The 27,508-nt window shown below is 35.9% G+C and overlaps 1 protein-coding gene across 11 annotated transcripts in view; it reads left to right on the forward strand.

Annotated features, from left to right (window-relative positions):
* Tanc2 (tetratricopeptide repeat, ankyrin repeat and coiled-coil containing 2) overlaps nucleotides 1-27,508 on the forward strand; it is a 306,152-nt gene that overhangs the window by 172,609 nt on the left and 106,035 nt on the right. For all 11 annotated transcript variants that reach the window (XM_040749911.1, XM_040749916.1, XM_040749917.1 and 8 more), the window contains 2 exons: nucleotides 11,151-11,414; nucleotides 20,027-20,152. In XM_040749911.1, the coding sequence (XP_040605845.1) occupies nucleotides 11,151-11,414; nucleotides 20,027-20,152 (390 nt within the window). The remainder of the gene's footprint in view (nucleotides 1-11,150; nucleotides 11,415-20,026; nucleotides 20,153-27,508) is intronic.

Here is a 27,508-nt window from a genome sequence, read left to right on the forward strand (position 1 = left end):
CCCTCATGAACATTGATGCAAAATTACTCAATAAGATACTAGCAAATCAGATTCAAAAACACATCAGAAAAATCATCCACCATGATTAAGTAGGCTTCATCCCAGGAATGCAGGGATGGTTCAGCATTAGAAAATCTATCAGTGTGATCCACCATATAAACAAACTGCAGAGGAAAAACCACATGATCTCTCACTGGATGCTGAAAAAGCCTTTGACAAAATCCAACACCTCTTCATGATAAAGGCCCTAGAAAGATCAGGAATAACAGGAACATACCTGAACATAATAAAAGCAATATACAGTAAACCAACAGCTAACATCAAACTAAATGGAGAGAAACTCAATGCAATTCCTCTAAAATCAGGAACAAGACAAGGCTGTCCACTCTCTCCATATCTCTTCAAAACTGTACTTGAAGTTCTAGATAGAGAAATAAGACAACAAAAGGAGATCAAGGGGATACAAATAGTAAAAGAAGTCAAGCTTTCACTATTTGCAGATGATATGATAGTTTACATAAGTGACCCAAAACACTCTGCAAGGGAACTCCTAGCGCTGATAAACACCTTCAGCAAAGTGGCAGGATGCTTATCAGTAGCCTTATTATATATAGATGATAAAGTGGCTGAGAAAGAAATCAGGAAACATCATCCTTTACAATAGCCATAAACAGAACTCAAATTTTAAAAACAAAAGCAAACAGGCTTGATGGCACACACATGTTATCCCAACTCACACACAAAAGGCAGAGCTGAGAAGATGGGGAAAGTAGTGCTGTAAATGTGAGGGCCTTCATTCAGGACTCCACGTTGGCTAGTTTTTGTTTGTTTTCTTTTAATCAGATGTGACCGTGCATATATATAATCCAGTGCTGATCTGTAGCACAAATAATAAAAACCCAGAGATGGATACTGGGTTTCAAGCTGAAGATCAGAAAAGCAAAGCAGCCAGCCAGTAGCTCTTACCTCTACCAAGGCTGAAATGGAGATCCTGTCCTCACTGTGACTGGAAACTAAATCTCCCCTGAGACCCTTTGCTTCTTCCTTGTACACCTCTCTAGTGCTGGGATTAAAGACATGAGCTCTGTTACTCTTTTAGACTGATTCACTCTCATGTAGCCTAGGGTGGCCTTGAACTCACAGAGATCTATCTGCCTGTGCCTCTTGAGTGCTGGGATTAAAGATGTGCGTCACCATCCAGTTATTAAGTATATTTTAACAAATAGTTTCAGATACATTCCTCCAATAAGAACAATAGTAGTATAAAGCTTTGTGTATACTCTGAGAGGAGAAACTGTCTACTTACTAAAGAAAGTTGGGCTTTGTTCCTACATTTAGGTAGATTTTATGTGTATTTCTTTTTTGCCTGACAATTGGACAATGAAAATGTCATAGTCTAGAGCCAACATTACATAGAATAAGGAGGACGTCTAAAATATAGACAGTAAGACTGGGTGTTGCCTTAGAGCATCCAGGAAGGTCTGGACAGCAGCCCCAGCAAGACCCCAGACTTAAAACAATAAATGTGAATCTTCACAGAGCTACTTCTCTGCAAGTCACACTTCTGATCTTAGAAGAATAAACTGAAAGTCACTGTTCATAATGAGAGGTCATTGCCAAATGGTTAAAGTGAGCTTTCCATTGAGCAATGTGGTCTCATGATTCCTTCACTGATAGTATAGATTGCAAGTTGCATCATCCTGCCAGCATCCTGCCAGCACCATAAAGACCTAATTTTGATGCTTCAAGGGAGAAACTGCAGCTTAGAAAACAGTCGTTGACAAAGGAAGAATTTACAAAAATGAGACCAGAGCTGGAAGCTACAAATTTTGCAATATTCAAGAATACATTTTCAATACATGATGTTTTCCTGTGTCATGTTACAGCACATCCTATTTTAAGAAAAGATTTAAATCTCCATATCTTCTTGGAATATGGTCAAGATTTGAGTGTGTGAGGAAAAAAGAAAAAGATTCCTTCAAAAATATGATTAAATCAGGACCTAGAATAATTGCTTCAGGACTGATTCCTTTGAGCAAGAGTGAACATTCCGCTTAGTCTGTCATTACTGAGTTGGGAATTTGTTTGTTAAAGCCAGATGACAAGCTCCTGCAGAATACAGAAGGTGATTACAGTACAATTGGTTCTTCTTAGTATGCTTTAAGAACTCAGGGTTCTACAGATGTATGCAAATGAAAACTATATAAGAACACTTTCTATTGGCAGCATAGAAAACAAAATACTTGTTTATAGGCAAGCATTTTTAAATATTTAAATATTTTTGTCAAAGCAATGATAATAAACTTTTACAGGGAAAAACAAACAAGCATTACACCTCTAAAAAGTCTAATATTCGGGAGAATGAGGCAGGAAGAGTGAAGGCCTAGGCCAGCAAGGGCTATAAGCAAGACCCTATTTTAGGGCATAGATGCGCGTGTGGGTGAGGAGTGTAAGGAAGAATAAAAGTTCCTTGAAATTTTGTAGTTATTTGGTGTTTCTGTTGTGCGCACATGTGTTTATGTACTCATGATTCAGGGCAGAACATGATGCCGCAGCACACATGTGGGACCAGTTTTCTACTTCCAACTTGACTTGGGTTCTGGGGATTGCACTCAGGGTGCTAAGCTTGTACAGCAAATGCCTTTTACCCAGTGAGCCACAGAGACTCCAGAAAGTTTGGCTGTTCACCAACCAGGAGTAAGCACTTAAGGATAAGAAATAAATGGGGAATGAATGCTAGAGAGTATTACCCTTCAGCTCTGTACATGTAACTTCTCATTTATCCTTAGACAAAATTATTTGTTTTTCTCTTCCTGGACTGCAAATACAGAGTTTAATTAGTAATTCTCCTTGGTGTATGCAGATTAGTCTGTGTAAAGCTTTTCTCAGTTTATTACTTTCCCTCTAGCCTCATCCCTTCTCATTGCAGGTATTCTAATATATTTATATAACTTCTTAGATTTTAATGTTGCCTTTCAAAGTATATGTTACTGGGGTATGTGTGAAATATACAAGCCAGGGGGTGGTGGCGCACGCCTTTAATCCCAGCACACTGGAGGCAGAGGCAGGGGGATCTCTGTGAATTTGAGGCCAGCCTGGTCTACAGAGTGAGTTCCAGAACAGGCTCCTAAGCAACAGAGAAACCCAGTCTCAAGAAAGAAAGGAAAAAAAAAAGAAGTTTCATACTTTAAACAGCATATTACTTATTCTACTTTCCTTTGGCTTGGTCAGTAGCCAGTACCAGGTTTCCAAGCATCTGTGGAGATAAGCATAGAGTGGCTCAGTCTGGCTGTGAAATAACTATGATAATAAAAATAGAATTTCTTCTTAGTCTTAGGAAACGGAAATTATAAAGTAACTGCTCCCAGGGTGTCTTAGTTAGGGTTACTATTGCTGTGATTGAACACCATGACCAAAAAAAAAAACTTGGAGAAGAAAGAGTTTATTAAGCTAACATATCCAGAGTCACAGTTCACTGAGGGAAGCCAAGGAGGGACCTCACAGTGAGCAGGAACCTGGAGCAAGAGATGATGCAAAGACTACTGAGGATGGCTGCTTACTAAATTGCTCCTCTTGGCTTGCTCAGTATGCTTTCTTATGGAACCCAGGACCACCAACCACCGGTAGTACTACCTACAATTTCCTGGGCACTCCCACATCAATCACTTACTAAAGAAATGATCTACAGGTTTGTCTACAGCCCAATCTTATGGAGGCATTTTCTTAGTTGAGGTTTCCTCATCTCAGATGACTATAGCTTGTGTCAAGTTGACATAAAACTCGCCAGCACACTGGTTCATACAGGTGTTAGATGTATGACCCAGTATTAGATGTAAAAGGTAAAGCCAAGGCTGACAGGTTTGTATGACTTCAAAACCTACAGTTCTAATTACTACAATAAATTCTATAATTCTAAAGTTGCTCTCAGGAACATAACTCAAGATTTTTATCTGTCATTAAAATTTTAGTCATGAGCTAGCAATATGGATCAGCAGGTGAAGGAAGGAATTTGCTGCCAAGCCTGACAGCCTGTGTTTGGTCCTTGGGACCCACGTAATGGAAGGAAAGAACTCTGTAAAAAGTTTCCTCTGACCTCCACACGTATGCGATGACATGCACACTGCCACAGATACACACACACCAGATAGGTAGGTAGGTAGGTAGGTAGGTAGATGTGAAATAATTAGTCATAATAAAAATAGAATAATAAATCAATATAATCTAATATTGTACAAAATGAAAATAGGCAAAACCAATTTTAAAATATATGAAAGATTTGAATAGCTGTTTCACCATAAAAGCTATAAGTAAATGGCTAATAAGCCCATAAAAAATACTTATTATAATTACCCCTACTGATTCCTAGGGAAATACAAATTAATCACAATTGAATACTACTCCATAGCCAAAGAATGGCTGTTTAAGAAAAAAATTCCAAATGTGACAAGAGAACACCATAATGTCTATACATTATCCATAGGAATGCAAAAGTAATATTGCTACCTGGAGAAATAATTTGACTGTTTCTTACAAATTAATTTTTTTCTTTTGGGGCGTGGAGTCTCATGTAGGCCGGCTTAGGACTTGTTATATAGCCAAGAATGAGCTTGAGCTCATAATCTTCCTGCTTCGACCTCACACTGGAATTACAGGTATATCCCACAATGCTCAGCTCTGGCAATTTTACTCTTAAGAATCAACTCAGCTGAGAGACATTGCACATAGACCTGGCACATGACTGTAATTCTGGCATTTGGGAGGCTGAGGCAGGAGGATTGCCATGACTTTGAGGCCAGTATGGGCTATATAATGAGTTCAAGGCCAGCCTGAGCTACAGAGTGAAAATCTAACCCAAAAAATAACAAGGTCAAGCCATCCAAAATTTTCAACATGTGTCAGGGAGGGGTTCACAGAGTCATACCCATAGCTTCGAAGCTGTTCACAATAGAGGAAGAGTGAGTTTTTTTCACTGACGAAGTCCCTGTTAGGTTGCCAATGTGCTGATGGGTAGTCCTACACCCGTACTGTGCATATACTAGCATCGCTAAGCAGACTTAGTGAGTTTAAATAGTAGCAGAGTATGGGAGGATTTGGAGGAGAGACCCAGGAATGGATTTGAGCAAAGCATATTCAATACCTGTATTGAATTCTTGAACAATAAATTTAAAAAACATACACACACAAAGAAAAGGAAAAAAGAACTCACAACCAGACTACTGGTGCAAGCCTGTAATTCTGGCTACTCAGGAGGCTGAAGGAGAGCCTGCCATTGCAACAGAGTGAACTCAAGCATTTTACTTAATGATAGCAAAATTGCCTAGCACGTTTGAGATCCTAGGTTCAAGCCTCAATACTACATGGGGATTGAATAAACATGAAGTCTGAATAAATATAAATATACATGAAATAAGCTCAGGAGAAATGAAAAGGTTATGTTAATAACAAACAACATTATTCATAATAGCAAAAATAACCCAAATATCCATCAAGGGTAAATTACTATACAAAATGTGGTATCTCTGTACCATGGAATGTTATTTAGCAAGAAAACTAAATATGCTGTTAATAAATACTACAGCACAAATTGATCTGAAAAATGAGCTAAGTAAAAGAAACTAGACACAGAAATGATATAATGTTTGGTCTTCATTATAGAAAATTCTAGAAGGGTAAATTTATAGAGATCAAAGTAAATTAGTAGTTTGCTGGGACTTGATTAAGAATGATTAACTATAGATGGTCACAAAAGAATTGTGTGGGTTAGTAGAAATGTTCTAAAACTGAATTATGGTGATAATTGTATCAGTCTATAAATTTCCTAAACATTGATTTTATATTATAATGGGTATATTTTATGTTATGTAAATGATATCTGAGTGGCTCTGTCTCAATTATAGAGGTAATTTTATTTATAACAAACCTGTTTGTAAGACTGCAATTCTTGCGTCTCCAAGCCTCCCTTCCATACCTAAACAGTAACATACACAGACATGCTATGCAAGCAATTTTTTTGAGATGGTACTTTATTCTACATCAAAGAAAAAAATGGAGACGATCTTGGAAGGAAAGTCTTGCTCATTTGAAACTTTTCCCCATTATTCTTTGTTTCACTGGCAAACAAGTAAATCTAGAAAAAGCAGAATTAATGATGTATTAGGAATAGTAGAAAGGACTGTGTAAATTTTTCCTTGGGAGAGGGTTATGTTTCCTTTCTAACTTGTAGAAATGTTGCACATACAGATGTTTAATTACTAAAAAGCCAACCTATCTGGCCTGTTATCATGGGAGCTTTGAACTTGTGCAACTGTTAGTGGCAATATTTAAGGTCATTGCATTCTGTTGCTTCAGTCAATATGATAACTCTAAATTACTCCAGTTTCTACCATAGATATTGGCATGTTGCTGTAAATAGCCTTTTATTTTGGGATTTTTTTTTCTCTCCATGTGGGGTCTCTTTGCCACAGAATTGCCCTTCTGAGGTTAAGTACTTATTATGATTTGTCCTGTGCACCACTGCATCTTGACACACACTACCTAGTTAGGCAATAACAACTCATTGGATAGGTAGGAAGTTAGAATTAGTTAAAGTTTCCCAAACCTGTAAGCAGCATCAGTAAGCAAAAATGATTAAAATTTTAAGTGGCGACGGCTGTTCAAAGAATTTAACTTCTGATATTTTATGTGTTGTTTAATTCTTTCTATGTCTACTGATTCTGAGCCAGTAAAACCGAGCCATACTTTCTGTGGTTAATTTTTTTTATTTTATTTTCCAGTTTAAATTTAGATAAGAAACGAGGTTGCTTCACAAGTCAGTTCCAGGTCCCTCTCCCATTCCCTCCCCTCCTCCCGTGCCCTCCCCCCAACCTCCCCCCCCGTTATCCCCTCATTTCCCCAGGGAGGGTGAGGCCCTCGATGGGGGTGTCCATAGTCTGTCATTTCATATAGGGCAGGGCCTAGACCCTTCCCCAAGAGTTCAGGGTGAGAGTGCACCTCACATTGTTCTATGGGAGTCCAAAGTCCGTGTGTATACTTGGGATGGGTACTGATCTGCTGCCCAATCTGTGATTAATTTTTAAAAATACAAGTAAGCTCTATAGAAATCATTGTGGATCCTTAAAAACTAAAAATACAGCTACCATCTGATCGAGTTACAGTGCTCCTAGATTCCCAAAAGGGTCTGTCATCATGCCATAGAAATTCTTATACATCCATGTTATGTTGTAGCACTATTCTCAATAACCAAGATAGAACCAGCCTATATGTCCACCAGCAGATAAGTAAGTCAAATATTACAGTTGCCACTAATATCCACATAACAAAGTCTATGCAAGGCTGTTTTGAGATTTCTTCTGCCAACGAACTTAATTCAGAACTCTTAACTTTAGCCTCCAGAAGACTCTTCAGACCAGGGCAAATATCACAAGAACAATTTCTAGGCAACATACTAAAATTCCTCTCTGAAACATCTTGAGCCAGCTCCCAACATTTCAAATTATTATCAGCACCATTGCTTAGCATGCTCCTGCAAGAATGACCCATTAGCAGTGCTTAAAGCATTACACTGCTTTCTTAACCCAAAGTACCAAAGTCCAAATCCCTCCAAACAAAAGCATGGTCAGGTCTATGACAAGAGATAACCTAGTCCTGGTAACAACTTCTGTCTTAGGTTTTTATTGCTATGAAGAGATACCATGACCATGGCAACTCTTATAAATGAAGACATTTAATTGAGGAGGCTCACTTACAGTTTCAGAAGTTCAGTCCATTATTATCATGGCAGGCAGCATGGTGGCGTGTAGGCAGCTGTGGTACTAGAGCTGAAAGTCCTTCATCTTGACTTAGAGATGACAGGATGTTGACTGACAGTCACACTGAAGGAAAGTTGAGTAAAAGATACCTCAAAGTCTACCCCCACAGTGACACACTTCATCCAACAAGGCCACACCTCCTAATAGTACTATCCCCTTTGGGGATGATTTTCTTTCAAACCACCACATTTGCCAACTAATCTAAATTAGTCAAAGCAAATAACTACATTTTGTGAATGTGAAATTGTTTTCTGGAGTAGCTGAGCTGGTAAAGAATCATGTCAATAAATGACATGTTGAAATCCTGGAATATTAGCCAGGCATTGGTGACTCACATCTTTAATCCCAGCACTGGATTAGAGGGTGGGGAGGAGGGAGACAGGCTGTGAGTTCAAAGCCAGCCTGGTCTACACAGCAAGTTTCAGGACAACCTCTAAAGCAATACAGAGAAACCCTGTCTCAAAAAACAAAACAAACAAGCAAACAATAAAAAAGAGAAGTCCTAGAATATTATTGAGAAGGCTGCCTTCTCAAAAGCTGAAAGTTCAAAGACTATTTTTTTTGCAATAGTCTTAAAAAGGAAGTCTAATTTGGTCTCTTCTACTTGTTTCCCTAACACAAATAAAAAGCCTTTACCAAGACTTAAAATACCTGAATTTAATATGGGCCTGGGAGTTATGTATATGGTACTGAGAGTTATGTAAACATTTTTCCAGTACTGACATGCAAACATAAGTTCTACACTTTAGAATTTCACTTATGTATCTCAAAAATATGTCATCATGTATGCTTTTTTCAAAGTATATCATGTCTTTACTTAAATGCTTGCCCAGGTAGCATATATACCCTAGGTAGAAATATTTTTAGTACAAGTACTATAAAAATTGCACTGAAGAATGAGCACATTTATTTTCTGCATCTTTTTAACATTTGCAGCATCCTCCAAAACTGCCAGAGCAGCACAGCCAGAAATAGAGTTCACTGCTCCCTGTTTCTCTGTGATTTTGGAAAAATGATAGTGGGGCATTAGTCTGTGTCCTCCCACTTGTTTTCTCCTTTCTTCAAGTGGAATTACAGAGTTGATACTAAGTTGTTTGGTTGTTCTTTTTTTTTAAGATTTTTTTTATGTGTGTGGATGTTTCGCCTGCATGTATATATGTATTTCATGTATGTGCCTGGTACCCATGGAAGCTAGCAGAGGGTGTCAGGTCTCCTGTGGCTGGAGTTCTGGACAGTAATGAGCTACCATATACTATAAATCTGGGTGTTGGGGCTGGAACCCAGATTCTCTGGAAGGGCAGGCAATGCTCTTAACCACTAAGTCATCTCTCCAGCTCCTTTGTGCTAAGTTTTTAAATTTAAATACAAAAATAAAACACTGAAACTACAGTAGCTACCATCCAGAAATGTCCAATCTGATGCAGGAAGCAAGGCATTATCAACAAAAGAATTGCAACAATATTAGTAAAAGTTTAAGATGCCAACTAGTTACCTGAAAGGCACTTTCTAGTAACAGTGGGCAAGATGCCTAATTCTACCAAGCATTACTTCTTCATATGTACAATCAGGATAGAAACACCAGTCCTGTTTAGAGTGTTGTATTGATGACCAAATGGAATGTACATTTATACAATTTAAAAGTTTTAAGTAGAAATGGGGTATAATTTGGTGGTAGAACATATGCTTAGGTCTTGCCACACCCAAAAGTACAAGTTACAAAATATTAATTATGAATTTATTATTATTGCTATTGTTAAAGCTTATCAAGTAAGAAATGAACATTACTTAATACATATCTCAGTTCTTCTGGTGTTCTTTCCTAACCTCTTGGGCTCCTGAGTTATTTTTAGTCCCTAATTTGTTCTTCATGTTCTTTTAAAAGGGTTTCTGGGTTCCACAGCTGGTTCTAAGTTGCCACCACATACTTCATCCTTGGTTTCCACTTACCTTGGTTTATCCTTATTTACAAAGACTGGCAAGACACAGGAACACAATTTCTCTTGCTTCATTTTGTTAGTTGTCTACCCTTGATCATAAGTTATCCGTTTCTTATGATTCTTACAACTGATTACTATGCAGGAAATAAAAGGAACTAAATATGGGGATTTGACTTCCAACATTTACAGTCCTCTAAAGCATTCGATAATATTTATCATTTTATTTCTCTAGGGCTGTAGAACGTGTACCTCTTCTCTTTAGTTTTGAGACAGGGTCTCATTCTTGTAATTCAGGCTGGCCATGAACTTGTAATCATTCCACCCCCACCCCACCCCACCCTGTGCAACCCTAAGTGTTAGAGACCTGTGCCGCCACTCACACTTCTCTCTCTCAGTTCTCAGATTCTCACAGTTGAGTCTTTTATTTCTTCACCTTATCTAATTAAGTTCTTTTTTCCAGATCCTTTTCCTTTGTGTGGTAAAAAAAATCTTGATTTTTCTTTTTCAAAGAAAAGTTTAAATTTTATTTTTTAATTCATCTTCTTTTGTACTACAAAATCCCACAACTCCACTTAAATTTACAGAAAGAAAACTTCATTAAATAGGATTACCTCCTCAATTTCTTACTTTTCTTTACCAATAGACACATTCAAAGTATTGGAAGAGAACATGAACTAAGTATAAAAGTCTTCCAGATGATGTCTTTTATTCTTTTATAGTTATTACTAAAGATCAATAATTTAGACTTTACTGTTGTTCATCTTTTCATTTCTGGGGTTAAGAAAATGCTTCTATTCATGTATAATTATTAGTAAGACTAGATAAAATTCTAGAAGACCTTTCAGATTTTGGTTTAATTAAAATCATTTTTCTTTAGCAAGCCACTTACGAGTGATATGCAAAGGATTAAAACTGAGAATTGTATAAGAAAGGCCTGTGTCACTTTCTTATTTGATCAGGTTATTTCTACTAGAATATTTTCTTGTTGTTTCAGGTGTGTGTGTGTGTGTGTGTGTGTGTGTGTGTGTGTGTGTGTGTGTGTGTGTAAAGAAGGAAAAGAAAAAGACGAGGGGAAAAGAGATATTTGGAGGGACTGTTGGTGCTCTCTGGCAGTCCATAAACATAGGCAAATACCTTTTTGGTTAATCTAAAATTTTAGCATTGATAGGCCTTGTTCTCAGTCCCTTGGCACTGATACATGAATTTGCTTGTTTCATTTAAATAAAGTGTTAAATATATTATTTATAATGGTTTCAGTTATTTAAACTAAACTTCTAATGGTAAATGGACATAGTAACTTGGAAAGATAATGTTAGTAGTATTCTCATATACTAATGATTTTTAATCATAAACATTAATTTTTCTTTTGATTTTTTTAAAACATTCATTTTGTGCTTTTTTTCAGCTACATTGACAAATTATTCAGAAAACATGGAGCGCACAAAATATGTTGGGGAAAGCAGTAAAGAGTTAGGATCTGGAGGAAACCTAAAACCATGGCAGTCTCAGAAATCTAGCATGGACTCCTGTCTGTATCGAGTGGATGAAAACATGACTGCCTCCACATATAGTCTGAATAAGATCCAAGAGAGGAATCTGGAAACAGTTTTATCCCAATCAGTACAGTCTATTCCTTTGTATCTCATGCCTCGGCCAAATTCAGTAGCAGGTAAGTTGGTTTCTGTTTTTGTTTTTTAAGACTATTTTGCTGAATATGTAATAAATAAAAATAAGACAGGTCATCCATTTGTGTTTCAGTAACATATATGTGTGTTTGAACCTAGGAGAAGGTTCATCTTCATCAGGTGGTTTACTAATTCTCTTCCCATGATTTGTAGAAACATAACAAAATCACAAAGAGGGCCAAAAAAGCATATAAACTAGTTAGTCTTATTGTTTGTAAAAATTTTTAAGGGCTGAGGGTATAGCTCAGTGGTATAGCATTTACATAGGTCTTGTGTTCATTTCCCAGTAATGTAACAAAAAAATCATATTTTGAGGTTTTAGCTTTTAAAACTTGAACTTTAATAACCGTTAAGTAGATGAAGCATATTTTGGTAGTTTGAATATCAGAAATCATCAACCATTGCTTGAGGGTATAACAAACAAGCAGGCAAGAAACCTAGCTTCTTCTTTCTCCCAGTTCAATGTTTCCACAAAACTCTTGCTGTCTTCTTATAGAAGACCAGGTACCTTCATTTCCCAACTCAAATGCCACTAGCAGGCTCAGTCATAAGATAGTGATACAGGAGGATAAATCATTGAAATACTAAGTCATTTTTCCCACACACAGGAGTAGTGTCAGGGATATTTTTAATTCAGCTATGTTGCTATTTAATAATTCAAACCAGGATTTTTTTTTTTACGGAAATAGCCATCCTGACATTTTTCTCAAAATGTATCATCTGAACTTTGTCCAGACTACAAAATAAAAATTGTATTTGCCTTACCCTCTCTCCAAATTAATGCCTGGAAAGATATAGTTCATGATATGGAATAATAAAACATTTATTGTCATTAGACTTACTTTCCAAGGATATTATTAGTTATGCAACCAGGTGTGGTGGTACCCACCTATAGTTCTAGCATTCTGGAGGTAGAGACAAAAGTCTCAGTAATTAAAGGCCAGTCTTAGCTATATAGTAAGTTCAAGACCAGCAGTAGGTACAAACACAAGACTCTATTCCAAAACAAACAGCAAAATGATTCATTATGTTGGTACTGGCTTCTTGCCTCTCATTTCACTTCCCTACCTGTTCTTTTGGTTCTGACCTCTGGAAAATGATCAGCATCTGTTACCAAATATTATGATGAGGGAATGGCTCATCTAGAAGATTCTTTGCTTTTGTATGGTAAAAGCCAATTTTCTCTTTTAGGTCCCTCTAAATATATTGATCATCATTAGGTTACATTTAGTTACAATGCCTCTCATATTGCAGTCAGTTGTGTATATCCCTAGCCCTCTTCATGTTGGCCTGTGAAAGTTGGTATTCAGGGAACTAAAACATGTTTTTTTTCTACTGCTCATTTTTTCCCTGAGTGATTTCTGACCCTGAAGTTTTTTTTTCTTCTTTCACCATCCAAGGTCACTAAGTAGAGTGAAGTGTAAGATTCTTCACAGTTCACAGTTGTGAAATACCACATGTAGTCATAGTCACAAAGTTAGAAGAAATAGCATTGCCAAGCATTGATGTGATGCAAAAATTAATGTGATACACATTAATGATGAGAGTATGTTATATGTTGGTATTATTAAAGCTAAATATATATATATATATATGTAACCTAAAACCTAGCAGTTATACTCAGAATGTCCTTGAAAGTAAGTGTTCGCAAACAGTATTGCTTATTGGTTGAAGAGCAGTTTCTTTCTGTTGTTACTGGTGCTCTTTAACCATGTGTGTGTGAGTCTGTAGACATCCATGTTTTCATTTCTCTTAGTTGAGTCCTTAGGTGTGTACTTGCCATTCATATGTTAGATATTGTATTTAATTTTTTTAAGAACCTGCCACACTATTTTACGAAATATACAGAGTGGCTGTACCGTTTTACATTCCAAACTAGCAATGTGCTATGGTTGCTGTTTCTCTACATCCTTACCACAATTGGCATTTGTTTTACCTTTATGTTTGTAATTAATGACTGTGAAGTTATATTTGATTATTGACTTTAATTTGCATTATGCTAATGCTTGATAATACTGAGCTTATTTTATGTACTTACTAGTAGTTATACATTTTCCTTAGCAAAATTTGTACTCAGACCTTTGATAAAGCTTTTGATTGAGTTGTCTGCCCTCTTACTAAATTTTAAAAATGCATATATATTTTTTCTGACTATACACATGTGTTTCCAAATATTTTTCCCACTTTGCTGATCATCTTCTATTTTTTTATTGATAGTGTAAAGCACAAAAGTTTGAATTTTGTTGAAGTCTATCTAAATTTTTAATGGACATTGATTTTGGTAATATCTTTTCATCATTTTAATTGCAGGTGTATTATTTATTTTACATATTATCACACTAGCCTCTCTGTGTCGTTTTGAGTTTGTTTTCATTCAAAGTTGGAGAATATTTCCTTCCTTTACACACTTTGTGTTCTATCTTTCTCTTTTCTTCTCCCCAATGTTAAAACAAAATCATATTATCTTTAATCATTATTTCAGGCAGTGTCATTTGAAAGTTTTTCTAGCTAGCAGAACTCTTTAGCTTCTGAGGGAGTGCTGATCAAGCCTTTAAAGGAAAATGAAGGCCAAATGCGATGGCTCAGCTGGTACAGGCATTGCTCTTGTCCAGTTAGATCCACAGGACCCACTTGGTAAAGGAAAAAAAAAACCAACGGTGATACCCACATAATAAATCACTCAGTAAATAAGTGGGTAAAATTAGAGAAAAAGGAAAACATGAATGCACCTTTAGAGGCCAGATCAGATGACACTGAAGAATTAGGATCTTACACTGTTGGAACAGTATGCATGACAGTGTTGAACAAAATACTTTATCAGGTAATTCTTACAATCGGTAATGGACGTATTACAAACAGGTTTGCTGTTACTTAAAGGACAAATCAGTGGTCAGACAATGGTTTGTTTTAGATTGTTTCCTGTCTCTGGAAACCATGGTTTTAGTCTGCTCCCACAGAGACAGGAAAGTGAGCTATGAGCCAAATGAGTCATTTTCAAACATTCACGAACTGTGAATTTAAAATGTTTCCATAATGTAGGAAATAAAGTTCGTAGGGAATTACCCTGGTAAGTATATAATGTATAAGACTCTGATAAAACCACAAGATCTGGTAGTTCAAATAGTATACTTAAATCAATTTTGTTAGTTTTCTTACCTTAGCAGAGTTCCATCTTTACATTTTAGCTCTGTCTTATATATATATATATATATATATATATATATATATATATATACTTTTTAATATGTACATAGAAATTGCTCTGCAAACTGAAGAAAATAAACCTCCTTGATAATCAGGGATAACTGGGAAGCCAGGTAGGGTAGCACATACCTTTAATCCCAGCACTCAGGAAACAGAGGCAGGTGGATCTCTTAAGTTGGAAGCCAGCCTGGTCTACAGAGCCAGGTCCAGGACAGCTACACAGGAAAACCCTGTCTCATTAAACAAAAAAAGTAACTGAGGTTTTCAAATAGGAAATAGGGGGGGATCAAGTATATTTATTCTTCTTTGTTTTATCAAAAATTTCAGTTTGCATACAAAAAATAGATTTCAGTATATGTTTGTATATCAGTATACTTTTCCCATACTCATTCCTTGTGAGCCTCTCTTGTCCCTGCTCCTGGAGTTTCTTTTGATCCCCGGAAATGATCTCCCTTCTGCTTTCATAGAAAATATTTTTAACCAAGATTCTACATACAAAAGAAAACATGCAATATTTGTCCTTCTGTTTTCTTCTCTTGTTTCCCATATGCTTATTCAATTGCCCCAGGAGTCATGTAAAGGGAGGTTTTACATTTCCCTTCTTTTTTAAAATTAGTATGAGTGATATAAAGAGGTCAAATAATGTTGAATAACAGTGTGCAAAACTACATTGATGCTGACTTACCTGTCAAACCAACACTTGGGAGGCTAATGCAGATTAATGGTCAGTTTGCAACCAGACTTGTCTTTACAAAAAAAAGGGGGGTTAAAATGCCATTTGTGTCAAAAAAAAATGCCATTTGTGTCACTTTTAAAACCCACAGAAATAATTCTTAAGTTGTTCTTGCTATGTTATGCATTTCTGCCTTCTTTGGGAAGAGAATTTCCTTCTTTTGCCTAAGCTCCCATGATGGCACACACCTGTAGTCCCAGAAATTGAAAGTGGAAAGTTGGGAGCAAGAAAGAAACAAGGCCATCTCCTCAGTTACCTAGTGAGTTTGAGGCAGACTTTGTCTTGAAAACCAAAGAAAATCCTAAGTAAAAGAAAAACGAAATTATTCTGCAAGACAAAGACCCTGTTTGGGATTTTATAACACTTTATTTACAGAGACTGTAGAGTTAGCACATATGCAAATGTTTAGTAGGAAATAATTTTTATTGTCTAATCTTTTTACTCCTAACATACATATATGAAATATCAATCCTGAAATAATCATCTGTATTTTATCAGATGCATTATAAATATACATATATTGGTCAAGTAGGTTTAGTTGTATAGTTTTAGAAACATGATGACTAATATAAATTAAGAGGATAAATATGCTGGTTACAAGCTTCAGGTTCTACATCCAAGATAGAACTATTTGCTAGAGGCATAAAAACTTTCACCTTGATGAACTAGGAATATAGCTCAGAGAGAAAGCACTTGCCTCTAAAGTGGTGAAATGACTAAGGTGACTTATGATAGTCGGTAGCTTGGGTTTTTCCTGAAGTTGCTCAGTTTTCTAAATACAAGTTTAGATTTCATACACCTTTAAATTAAAATTCCAAACAATGAAAATCTTAAACTCTGAGTTTTGTAGCATGCACAATTTGAATTGTTCATATATTTGTTTTTAAGTTTTGTGTTAGAAGGAAGTAACTTGTGGATTTGTGGTTGCATGGCTGTAATTATCAGCCGGCTGTCTATGGTCATCTTTGGTGTCTTAAAATGAGATTGGCAATGAATTGAGGTATGTGGGAAGCAGGAAATATTTGCAGCAGCTGTTGTCAGTGCTTTGTGTGGGAAAGAGGGTTCTACTGGAAAAATACAAACTCCGTTAAAAAGACAATCTTTCTCCATCCACTTGTTAGTACTTGGGAGTTTTCTAAGAAAAGATCCTAAGCAGGTAAATGCAAATTGGGAATCTAAGGGGGTGTAAGTGAATCTAATTAGAAACTATAATGAAATCAAAAGGGGCTTTTCAGCGGTCAGAATAATGACTGTATTTGTATAAATATAGGGAAGTGGCTTCTGCCCAAGAGTAGGAAACAGAAGTGTCATTCCAGCCTCCCTCTTCTAGCTCAGCAAGAATGATGGCTGTATTACTATGATCTGTTTCCATTGGTGGAAACTGACATAAGAAGAAATAACAAAATTGGTTTCTAAAATCAGTATGGAGTTGTTTCTGAAATGCTCTCTACCAAGTGATGTCTACTGGTTAGTTGGTTTTTTTGTTTCGTTTTGTTTTTCTACCCAGAATGTATTTAAACTACATTCACTTTTTTTTTAAACACTTTTATTTGTTAAATGCTTTACGAGTACATGATCTTCAGCTATTTCACACTAATAAAAATCTAATTTAAAATAAATTTTCTCCTCTACTAAAAACAAGGCTTTATTGACTTCTTTGTAGATCTTTTTCCTTTTACCTAAAGATTTGTTTTCCTGTTTCCTCATTTCACTTAAATTTATGTAATTATCTCATATATTTGCCAAGCGTTCACTAAACATTATAATACTAATTTAACCTGACATAATTATCCCAAAAGTATTTGCCAGTACAATTTCAGAGTAAGAGTGGCATTATGACATGGTAATATATATTTGTTCCAACAAAGCTCTCAGGAGTCTTTGTATAGGATGATGGTATTATTGTCACAGTTACATTCAAAGTTGCCCAATACAGCAATGTTAATTTGTTTGTTGATTGTTTAAGTGTACCTGGAACTCAAGGTAAAGATATAAATAGTATGGAGAAACACGCCTATAAATGCCAGCAGTTGAGAGGTGGGAGTCAAAAGATCAGGAATTCAAAGCTACCCTCAGCTTGAGGCCAACCTGGGCTCATGATTTGACTGGGAGATCAGTGAATGAAGCAGAGAAAGTATAACCAGAGCACGTTTTGACAAAGGGAGTGGTAAGATTGACACACTATGACAAAAAGTTTGCTTAGAAAATTACTTTGGAATTACATATCAGATGATGGGGAGGAAGAGTTTAATGCAACCCTATTTATCTCCTTGTACTTCTGTTTTGAGGTTTTTTGTTTTTTTTTTAACTATTCACCATTCTGGTGGCATTCAGGCTTACTCTATTTTGTTTTTGAGTGATTTCATAGTTTAGGAACCTTAACATGTTTTCTTTCATATGGTGAGTGATGAGTGTTTTCACTGCTTGTGCACATGTAGCTTCCCAACACCCTTTACTGAAGATGCATTCTTTCCATGTATATTCTTAGCACTGCTGCTAAAAATGAGTTGCTTATAGAGTGCAGCTTTTTTTTCTATCTTTATCCTGTTCCTTCAACCTATGCATCTATTTTTACATGAAAACGTGTAGTATTGATTACTACAGCTTTATGAAGTATTTTGAAGTCAGGTAATATAATGTCTTCTATGAAGAATTTTGATAGGAATTCATTGAGTCAATAGATCACTTTTAATAGTGTGGACTTTTGAAAAATACCAATTCTTCTAGTGTATGAACACAGGATGTCCTTCCAATACTGGGGTTCTTTTATTGTTAGTTTCTTTATTAAATTTATTCCTAGATATTTCACTTGTTGTCTTTATACCTATTATCAATGAGATTGATTTTTTATTCCTTTTTTTAAAAAATATTTGCTATTGGTGCATAAAAACACTACTTGAAGTTTTTTATATGTGAGATCATTTTGTCTACAGCTCCAGGCCAGCCCAGTCTACCTAGAGAGCTCCAGGCCAGCCAAAGCTACATAGTAAAGCCTTATCTCAAAAAAAAAAAAAAAAAAAAAAAGGAAAAGAAAAAAAGCATGGCCAAAGTATTATTAAGAGACTGTTGACATTTTATTGCTGATTTTGTTGTTTTTACTGAATGAATAAATTAATAAGCATTACTTCCCAAGTCCAGTCACCATAAACAACTTTACCTGTGATCTACTATATTTTCTGTTTGTAGGCTTGATTGTTTAAGCTGAGAAAATTCCAGGCTGTTTTCTCTACTCCTTTAACTTCCTCTTTTCCTCATTTATAATCAATCAGGTATCAGTGATATATATCACTGGTAGTAAAAGGGCTTGTAAAGCTTTCAAGGCAAACCATCACGTCGTCTGTCTCAGTCGGCTGTAATAAGGCACCATGACCAAAAGCAACTTGAGAAGGAAAAGTTTTATTTCATCTTTACACCTCTCAGGTCGCACTCATTAATAAGGGAAATCAAAGCAGGAACTGAAGCAGAAGCCATGGAGGATGCTGCTTACTGGCTTGCTCCTCGTGCCTTGCTGAGTTTGTTTTCTTATACAACCACCTGCCCAGGGGTAGCAGCACCTATAATGGGCTGGATTGTCACACATCAATCGTTATCAAGAAAATGTTCTACAGGTTTGACTATAGGCAATCTGATTGGTGTATTTTCTCAACTGAAGTTCCTCTTCACAAATAACTCTTTATCTGTGTCAATGTGACAAAAAAAAAAAACTAACTAGTACATCATCTTCTGTAAATGTCACATGTAATAGAATTTCTCATGTAATAGAAAGTACTCTGTAGGAATTTTTGTGGCAAAACATTTGAAGCCCTGCAGACATGGAAAGATAATCCTTGGGCTTTCTCCCCTTCTGCCATACTTACGCCAGTAGTCAGTGATAAGTTGGTAACTATGTTTTCATTCAATAAGACCAATACTCTGGTAGTACTTCTAAGTTGAAATATTCATATAAAAGAAGGTTTCATTTTTCTGTTAACTTTTAGTAGAAGTCTGTTTCAGCAACATCAAGAAATTTTCCTTTTGTTTCTTTTATTGTAATTTGCATGATTCAAACATTTAAAAACAAAATAGCATTTTATATTAGACTGGATACTTGTTTCCAAATACTAAATTGATTCTATCATTATCTACAACTTAATAAAGTGATAATTTAAGACTTTTCTAGTTTGTTTATCTATTTGAATAGGAAGTATATTTCTCTGTTAATGTCATAGAACCTCTTGGCAGGTGACAGGTCTGTGATATTGTGTCTTAAAGAATCAGGTAAAATGAAATTTTAATCTTTCTTTAAATACTTGGGTTTTGGTTTTGTTTGTTTGTTTTCTGTTTTTTTGTTTGTTTGTTTTTTCTAGACAGGGTTTCTCTGTAACAGCTCTAGCTGTCCTGGAACTCTCTCTGCAAAGTAGGCTGGCCTCGAACTACCAAAGATCTACCTGCCTCTACCTGCCTCTGCCTCCCAAATGCTGGGATTAAAGACGTGCACCTCTATCACTCACCAAATACTTGATCTTTTAAAGGCATAGAATAAGTGAAATACATATTATTGGGGGTATATTTTCTGCCGGTGTAAGCATTGATTCAAAGGTATGGAAGCTAGAAACTAGATTTTTTTTTTAACGTTTGCTGAAATTACGCATGGTAACTATCTATTTTCTGTCTTGTTAGCCACGAGCTCTGCCCACTTGGAGGATCTTGCTTACCTGGATGAGCAGAGACATACTCCTTTAAGAACTTCTCTTCGAATGCCAAGACAGAGTATGGGTGGTGTTCGTACACAGCAGGATCTAAGAGGTCAGAATACAGAGGGCTATAGGGGTGCCTGAGAACAGATGAAAATGAATAACTTTTTAAGTTCTTATTTGCCTGTCTCCAATTTTACCTTCCTTTTAAGAAGTGAAATGATCTACTTTAATGTGTAACTGAATAGTTCCATAAATAGATCGTACTGGTAGAAACATATTGTCATTTTGAAAAAAAAACAAACAGAAAGAGTTGGTAGTGGTGAAGGAAACAATCTTCTTAAGGTCCTGCATTTCAGAGATAACTGTTGACCAACTTCAGTCCTAGCCATATTGGAGATGACCTGTTTACTGATCTGTATTTTACTATAGAATTATTCTCATTTGGGTGGTGGGGGGGACAGGGTTTCCTGGAACTCTCTGTAGACCAGGCTTGCCTCAACCCACAGAGATCTGTCTGCCTCTGCCTCCCAAGTGCTGGGATTAAAGGTACACACCACCACCATTTTTATTCTAATGACCATTTCTGGTAATATGTAATACATTTATTTCTTGGTGTTTCAGACACTTCTGATAACATTTAACCAAAATCCTCTCACTCATTTATGCACTCTATTAGTTACTTTTCTCATTTTTATGGCAGAATACACAGCATCTTAAAGATGGAAAAGCTTATTGTAGCTCAGAGTTGGAGGGTATAGTTCATCATAGCAAGGAAGTCGTGTCAACGGGAACACAAAGCAACTGGTCACACTGCATCCATAGTCAGGAAGCAGAGAAACATGAATGACAGTGCTCAAACTCACACTCTTCCTTTTATTCAGTCTAGGACCCCAACCCATGGGATGGTACTATCCACATTCAAGGGGGTCTTCTCTCCTCAGTTAAACCTTTCTGGAAATATCTGCATGGATACTCCTCAAAGGTGTGTTTCTATGGTGATTGTAAATCCATTCAAGTTCACATCATGAAGATTAACAATTACAGGAACCTTTCTCTACCTTCTCTGTGGCAGTGTCTATGCTACAAGAGAAATATAGCCTTTTCCTTCATTTTATTATGAGAATAGTCTCATTGAGGAGACTGTTCTCTCTCTGTGCCTTTTTGCTCAAAATGAATCCTCTCTGGTAGCTTTTAACAAAGAGCATTCCTCTTATATCTATCAATCTATAGCATTCTTTTTTGTTTTATAGCTTATTTTCATACTGTTTTTACTCTCCTCTTTTGTCCTATGTTCTACCCTAAGCAATGTAGTGTCACATGCATTTCTTACACAGGAAAGAACTTACTCATGCCTACTCATTCTGGAAACCATTTTCTTCATAGCTTTTCAATAATGGCTAAGCAAATAGGAGCATAAAATAATTGGTTGTGCCGGATGTTGGTGGCCCTCGCCTTTAATCCCAGCACTCAGGAGGCAGAGGCAGGAGGATCTCTGTGAGTTTGAGGCGATCCTGGTCTACAGAGCGAATTCCAGGACAGCCTCCAAAGCAATACAGGGAAACCCTGTCTCGAAAAAATAATAATAATAATAGATTGTATTGCTATATTACAATATGTTACCATAGTCACATTAATGATAGTTAATAATCTCTTAGTTTGATTCCTAATCTTTCTCCATAATATTTATCATTTTTATACTTTACCATATATTAGTTAGTTGGTATGTTCAGCTTTATATTAACCCTCCTGAAAATGGGATTTAGGCCAGCAAGAGAAAATGGCTCAGCAAATTAAGGGCACTTGCCACCAGGCCTGAAAACCTGAGATTAATTCCCAGGACCTACATGATAGAAGGAGAGCTGACTCTCAGAAGTTACACTCTAACCTCCACACGTGAGCACACCAAATAAATAAGTCTAAAGAACAGTTTTTAGAAAAGAAAGTGGAATTATGTCAAGCACTACTTTAGGGTGCTCATATCCAAAGCTTGAATAAATTTATTTGTTCTAGGACCACAGTGTACAGGATTATTAAATAAAGTGAACATAACTACTGTCTGACTAGACCTTCAGATTTGTTTGCAGATGTTCCACATTGATATCGCCTCATATTTCATTACTGGAAAAAATATCAGTGTTTCATTTTCTAATCACAGGTGCTGTACTACATAGAAAAATGACAGATTTTGGCTCTGTTAATTTAGTCTTTTTGATACCACATACATGCTTCTAGTATCTAAAGACTTAATAAGATTTTGATGATTCAAAACCATATCAATTCTGGTGAGGTTGATATTTACACAAAAAATATCAGTTATATCTTGATTACAACAAAGATTTTTTAAATTATGTCTGAACATTTAAATAATAAAAGTGCATCCAAAGGTCTTCTCAAAGTACACCTACCTTTTATCCTGAAATGTGTTGATAATGATGCTAATTTCATACTCCTTGCAAAAAAATTTACATTAGTACCCAGTGTGTCTTTCCCATTAGTGAAGATGCTGTGTTAGTGTTTCAGTCTCCTCAGATTGGCTCTGTTTCTCAAGAGACTTCCACTGGGCAGCCTAAAGGGTTAGAACACGCTTTGCTGGTAAGTGTATTGATGCAAAGAGATAGGGCATTTACTTAGGATTTTGGCCTTCTAAAATTAGTGTACTATAATTCAGGTAGAGCCTCTAGAGAATGATCAAGTCCCAAAAACTAACATGTTATCTTGATTACTGTTTACAAAGAAGTTGGATGACTTATAATATGAAATAAAGAACTTTGATGAGAAAAGAAAGCAAACTTGGATAGACTATCGACCTTCTTAGCAAGCCTTCCTAACTTACAATTAGTATGTCTAAAACTCCTAAGTGGAAGTGAGAAGTTTCTGACATTTTTCAAAAGCTTGTTACATTGTGTTTCATGATTTCATTTAAAACATACAAATTACAATCAAATTTCAGTTTGAAATACACTTTTCCTGGTTGTAGTTGAAATAAAACTACCATGTTCCCCAGAAAACAATAGCGTGGTTGAAAATGATTATGTATTTCTAGAGGCCAATGAAATGGCACAGCAGGTAAAGGCACTTACCCTTAGGCCTGATGACCTGCGTTCAGTTCTGGAGACCAAGAGATGAATGGAGAGAACTAACTCCTGCAAGCTGTCCTGGGACCTCCACCCCATTCATTGTGGTACATACATACACAAATTACTAAACAAAAACAAGAAACTGAATATATTTCCATCTGTCCTGGAAACTGAACCTAGAGCTTTACTCATGGCCACAAACTCTCTGGCACTGAGTTACATTCCCAGGCCTATGAAGTAGAGTTTGCTTTTGTTTTTTTTTTTTTTGTATATGTATGAGTGCGGATATATGTACACATGTACGCAGGTGCCCACTAAGGCCAGCAAAGGGTTTCAGACTCCCTAGAGCTGAAGTTACTGGAGATTGTGAGCTGCTCAATGTGGGTGCTCAGAACTGAAATCCAGTCTCTGTAAGAGCAACAAACTCTTTTTTTTATTTAAATTAGAAATCATCTTATTTTATATATCAATCCCAGTTCTCTCTCTCTCTCTCATATCCTCCCATGCCCCCCACCAACCCCCATCCCATCCCCCTTCTGTTCCCCAGGGAGAGTGAGCTCTTATTTATATGACTTGAGGTACTATTACTATATTATAAGCCAATATGTCAGATACTAGTTTTAGCTGTTAAATATACTAATAGTTTTTTTAAGTAATAGAATTATTAAAATGGCTGTGTATTCAAGGCCTAGAATGATGGCTTAGTGGTTAAGAGCACTACTGCTCTTACAAAAACACAAGTTCGGTAGCTCACAACCATCCATAACTCCACTTCCAGGGAACCCAGTGGCCTCTTTTGACCTCTCAGGGACTAGGCATACACATGGTATGCATATATGCATACAGCCAAAATAAAACACTCATATACATTACATAAAATAAGTATTTTTCATTTTATAAATAACATGATTTGTCACATGTTAACATTAAGAAGGTGTTTAAGGTCCACTATAAAGTTAGTTGTGAAAAAGCTAACTCGATAAAAGGAAAGTAACCTCTTAGTATCATGAGAACAGCTTCAGTTTTAAGGACACCAAACATGTCTTGGAAACCTCCAAGAGTTAACAAACTATTTAATAAATAGTTAAGAGATTATCACTATAGTTGAAGATAAATTTTATGTTTCAAGAATTATATGTTCCGTTTTCAGAAATACAAAAGAGGAAATATACTGAGAGATTTTCAATGTTGTTGTTTATAAGCATGGTTTATGATTAAAGTTCATTTAAAAATTACGTTAGCAGTAACTAAATTGTTTAATCATAATACTTGTTGTGTTTTGACTACTGATACAAAAGTTACTAGGGTATTAGCTCAACTAGAATTTTTGGATCTCCAAGTCACGTATTTTAACACTGGCTTCATTAGTGAAAGGCCCTTTTCTTTTTCAATACAGCTGTTCTGACCAACTGTTCTACCAAAATTGATGTTTCCAGAAACTCAGCCCAACAACAGAAAGAAGGAAGACACACAAGTACACTGTCCAGGGTCCCTTTGCAGCAGGGTAGCAGATTCCTAGCTACAGCCTATTCAAACACCTAAGCTCAAATTTTGAAGTCGTCATTAAAGGTGGTATTCTAGTACAGAGTACGTAACTGCTAGCCTGCCCTTAAAGCCTGTTTTTGAAGAATAGTAAATGTAATTAACTTTATGAACTGAAGGTTTGATAATTACTTAAGAGTGCTATTTTTTATCTAGTCACCACTGTATTGAATAGGGTTATGCTAAAAATACACTGAAATATCTTACTCTTTTTGACCACCTTAATGAAGTAAGTCTTTCATGCCATAGAAAAAACAGAAACTGTGTTTGCTACCTATTGAAAGGAAAAGAAAAAGACGTAATTTTTCAGATAGAAGTAATACATCTTATGATAGAACATCAAAAGGGAACCAGAGAGTTAAATACACAATATAAATGCTGTTTAGCATAGTGACTTCAGATAATAGCTACTTTTGGTAAATTAGTGAAAAGTTATTAGTGATAAGACCCTAACCTGCCTATTGTTAAATTATAATCATACTGTTTTGCTTGAAAAGATTACGTTGCCGGGCAGTGGTAGCGCACGCTTTTAATCCCAGCACTCAGGAGGCAGAGGCCGGGCTGGACCGATAGCCTCCAAAACAATACAGAGAAACCCTGTCTCGTAAAAACCAAAAAAAGAAAGAAAGAAAGAATACATTACTAATTAAAACTTCATTCCTCAATATATGTTGGTTTCCTTATGTCCTTTACTAAATCTCATTACATAAAGATATTTACAGACTTTCTGTTTAGCTAATTGCTGATCACTAGGATACAGGGTATGTGAGCAAATGGCTGTCTGGTTCATTGGCACAGTTTTGTAAAACTAGCCCTGGAACAGCTAACTTGGCTTTGAGTTCCTGCTTTTAAAGCAGTAAGTTTCTCATTAAATAAAATCAGTGCATCACAGCATGCATAAATTCCTCACATTTCTGAAACAATGAATTCTTTATGAAGCTGACTAAGATGCATGTCATAAAGCTGAATGCTATTGCATTAGCCCACTGAGTCATGTATCCCTGGGGTTGCTTAGTCATCCTATCCTGATTATTGCTTGCCTGCCTGGCACATTTACAAGGGAATGTTTCCATCAGTATTTTTTACCATTGTTCATTATTTTTATAAGTAATATTAAATATTCTTCTTTAGTAAATTCAAAAGCTAGAGAAAGCTTGCGTTCACAAAAATGCCTTCATGTAAGATAGTAGACCATGTGTTCTAGTTACATGAGATTGCTCCCTTTTTCACAACCAGCTCTTCAGCAAGGTGCCTTAAAAGTTGAAAATTCACAGTTTACACTGAATTTCTTTAAACATCTGATAAAAACTAAACTGAGCTTTATTTGAGTAGACTGTCCATGATTTTTTAAATTTTTATTGCATTTTATTATTTTGTTAGGATAAGAGGGTGCACATGTTTGGATAAGAGGGTGCATGCACGTGGATATCAGAGGACAACTTGAAGGAGTTGTTCTCCCCATCTACTATTCGTGTTCTGGGGATCGAGCTCAGGTCATCAGGCTTGGCAGCAAGTACCTTCACCCACTAAGCTGCCCTGCCGTCCTCATGATGTGTTCTGTTTTATTTTGTTTAACTAATCACCAAGTTAAGATTGTTCTTCATACACACAGATCCTGTTTTCATATAAACCAGTCTTACTTGGCAAATTACTACGTTTTACAGTTAGAAAACCCAAATAAGATCTAATACTTAAAAAGTTTTCCTATAGTTAGAAAACCCAAATAAGATCTAATACTTAAAAAGTTTTCCTACTAGACCTGCAGGAGAAAAGTAACCTTTGAGAAAGATTTTATACCACATCATCCTCTAAGAGATATTTTCAATTGAATTCAACTTCAAGAATCAGCTCCACAGTAAGATTCCTATCGTTTCCTCAAAAGTATAAAACAATCGATTGAAGTAACCATAATATCAGTAAATTTACTTGGCTAGTATCTTTCCAGAACATCTTTAATTCATTAAAATGATTTAAGTTTTATGTGTAAAATATGTATAAAATAACTTCCCAAGATACTAATAAAATTGCAGAACTGGAAATTTCATTTGTGAGGCTATAGCCATTTCATTAATAAATTTAAATAAGAAATTAATAATTGTTTAAATAATTAAGAAATGTTTACTCTTAAATTTCAAGTCATTAAAATAACTAGTTTTGATATATTCAAAAATAATAAGTATACCTCGCCAGACGGTGGTGGTGCACGCCTTTAATCTCAGCCCTTGGGAAGCAGAGGCAGGTAGATCTCTGTGAGTTCAAGGCCAGCCTGGTCTACAAGAGCGAGTTCCAGAACAGAATCCAAAGCCGCTGAGAAACCCTGCCTCGAAAAAACAAACAAACAAACAAAAAATAATAAGTATACCTCATTTTCAATGCCAGCAATCTAAAACTCAAAACTCAAACTGTGTTGACTTAGTTATATAATTATGTTATCAAATATTTCTCATTTTAAGGCATTACTTTTTGTATTTTCTCTATAAACTGAGGCAATGAATTTGATGAAGTATATAAAAAGTAGTAATCATTCCAGAAACTGGGTTTTTTCTTGTTTCTTTTATTGTTCTCTGAAAATCCTTGTCCTCTTCCTGAAGATTCCAATCATTAGTTTTTAGACAAATATTTTCCTGTAAGACCAATGTCTTACAGGATATAAGGATATAATAGCTCAGGATATAGAGATATAGCTCAGTTGGTAGAGTGCCTACCCAGCATGTCCTGCATGTGATTCCTAGCACCATATAAACAGAGGCAGGAGGATCAGAGATTTAGAGTCATCCTTGGCTACATGGTGATACACATTTCCCTGTCTTTAAATAACTGGTAACAATGTGACCAGTAATAATTAA

Source organism: Mesocricetus auratus, unplaced genomic scaffold, assembly GCF_017639785.1.
Source record: "Mesocricetus auratus isolate SY011 unplaced genomic scaffold, BCM_Maur_2.0 Super-Scaffold_100007, whole genome shotgun sequence".
NCBI lineage: Eukaryota > Metazoa > Chordata > Mammalia > Rodentia > Cricetidae > Mesocricetus > Mesocricetus auratus.